Genomic DNA, 2,277 nt, shown 5'->3' with positions numbered 1-2,277 from the left:
TGATTGTGATCACAAGAAAATGTTTGTGATCGCTCAAAAATCACAAAGCAGTACAGTAAAAATATGCACTAGTGTTTTGTGATAATAAGTGTGAACAGGGCCTTATACAGTACTAGAGCAGTTACTGCAGGTGTGAGCTAGGATCCTTAATATATTACAGCCGTCTATGCACGATGAACGTAAGAGAAAGCCAGAATCCTTCAGGCAGGGAACACACTTGACTTTCAGTTTTCCGCACGCGTTTTTCTGCATACTTTTTCTGCACACTGTTTCCATGCAGGAAAACGCACGCGTTTTTTTCACAGCAGCTGATGTAATTGATAGAGAAAACTGCCAAAATGTGCAGAGTCAGGATGCAGAATGTCAGTTTTTTTTCTGCGCGCGAACAACTCAGTGTGTACTAGCACATTGATTATCATGAGTTCTCAGTTTTTCTGTGCAGAAACGCGCACGAAAACAGCCAAGTGTGTTCCCTGCCTCAAGCTGTACTATAGCAGTTAATGCACGACGGAGCCACGATCCTTCAGGCAGGGAACACACTTCATACATTATAGCCGTCGAGGGAACCAGGCTTTTTTTTTTTTTTTTATACAAACGTTCCTTGTACAAATCAGCCATGCTGAAGAACACAGACACATGGCTGGCTTGGCTGCCGCAGACCACCATACATCAGCGCTCCTCGCTCCCTCCTGTGGCCGTCTGGCAGAATGAGCCCGCTACTCGCTGATTGGTTCCTTCTAAAGCTTCAAAAATGAGCATAGCAATAATAACCAATCATGTGACAGCGCGGGCTCTTCTTCGGATGAAACATTAATCAAACAGCCCGCGTCTTTCACTGATTGGCACTCACTTTCAATTCATCAAATACGCCCCATTCAAATCACGAGTCCGCCAAAATCCAGCCAATCAGCGCACAGCAGCTCGGTGTATAAGAAGGGGTGCGCCCAATGCTTGGTACCATTGCAGTCAGTGTGTATCACTTCGTGGAAAATACAACGGCTACAAGATGTCTGGACGAGGAAAGACCGGCGGCAAAGCTAGAGCTAAGGCTAAGACTCGCTCATCCAGGGCCGGTCTGCAGTTTCCTGTCGGCAGAGTCCATCGTCTGCTCCGGAAGGGGAACTACGCTGAGCGTGTCGGTGCCGGAGCCCCGGTGTACATGGCCGCCGTGCTGGAGTACCTGACCGCTGAGATCCTGGAGTTGGCTGGGAACGCGGCCCGGGACAATAAGAAGACTCGCATCATCCCCCGCCACCTGCAGCTGGCTGTCCGTAATGACGAGGAGCTGAACAAGCTGCTGGGCGGGGTGACCATCGCTCAGGGGGGCGTCCTGCCCAACATCCAGGCCGTTCTGCTGCCCAAGAAGAGCGGCTCCGCCGCACCCACCTCCGCCAAATCCTCCGGAAAGAAGGCCTCCCAGCAGTCCCAGGAATACTAAGCTCCTGGCCACCGATCCTGTAACCCAAAGGCCCTTCTAAGGGCCACCCAAATACTCCAAAAAGAGCTCCAATAATCTACCTTTCACAAAGTGTCATATAATGTAACTACTTACTAATCTCTGCTTCTTTCCCGTTTAGCGAACGACGGTCTTCGGTCATCCCCACGTGTTGGGGTAGACTTTAGAACGCAATAAAGCACTCGAACTTGTATACAGTGCTTTTTTAGCTCATCTGTCCTGATTAGTGCTCTTTGATAAAGAACCACTTTGCTGAGCTAATTTGATATGGCTAAATGTGTCCCAGCACATTCTATCACTTTGAATCTGTCACACATTCTGTGGGGTTTTTCCTTCATGCTGTTTCAGTGGCAGCCAAATTGGGTCTCCATAGTGTAACAATGTGTAATTGTGCACAGCAGTGAGTTTTGGAAACTCGGGCTGTGTTCCCACTTGAGCTGGGAACTCCTTTGAGTGAATTGCTCCTATTTTATAGAGCCACTTGTCACTGCAACAGATTTGTGGGATCTGTTCTAGTGTTGTCCGGATCATGAACGATTCGGATCTTTGATCCGAATCTATTTTATGAGTCGATCATCCGAATCATCAAAATGAGTGATTCGGATCGCAAAAGGGGCGGGCCCAGGAGCGACACGCCCCCTCGCAGCGGGGTCTTGGAAGCAGAGTAGAGATGGGAAGTTCGGATCTTTTCAATGATCCGGATGATTCGAATCGGATCATTGAAGAGATCCGGATCTTTGATCCGAATCTCGGATCATTTTACTACCGAAGCATTCGGGGGTGAAATGAACAGCAGGACAGGTCTGTGGACAGGAGAAGGG

General features: G+C 48.8%; 1 protein-coding gene across 1 annotated transcript; it reads left to right on the top strand.

Annotated features, from left to right (window-relative positions):
- Nucleotides 1-702: 702 nt before the first annotated feature.
- Nucleotides 703-1,638, top strand: H2AX (H2A.X variant histone). The gene has a single exon (XM_068242850.1). The coding sequence runs from the start codon at nt 1,007-1,009 to the stop codon at nt 1,436-1,438; it is 432 nt and encodes a 143-aa protein (XP_068098951.1). The 5' UTR covers nt 703-1,006; the 3' UTR covers nt 1,439-1,638.
- Nucleotides 1,639-2,277: the final 639 nt, after the last annotated feature.

The sequence above is a fragment of the Hyperolius riggenbachi genome, chromosome 6, assembly GCF_040937935.1.
Source record: "Hyperolius riggenbachi isolate aHypRig1 chromosome 6, aHypRig1.pri, whole genome shotgun sequence".
NCBI classification, from domain to species: Eukaryota; Metazoa; Chordata; class Amphibia; order Anura; family Hyperoliidae; genus Hyperolius; species Hyperolius riggenbachi.
The sequence above is the reverse complement of the archived record's forward strand: the minus strand, read 5'-3'. Positions and strand labels throughout refer to the sequence as shown.

What these genes read in the sequence shown, in the direction of transcription:
- H2AX (XM_068242850.1), top strand. Translation starts at nt 1,007, where the DNA reads ATGTCTGGACGAGGAAAGACCGGCGGCAAAGCTAGAGCTAAGGCTAAG.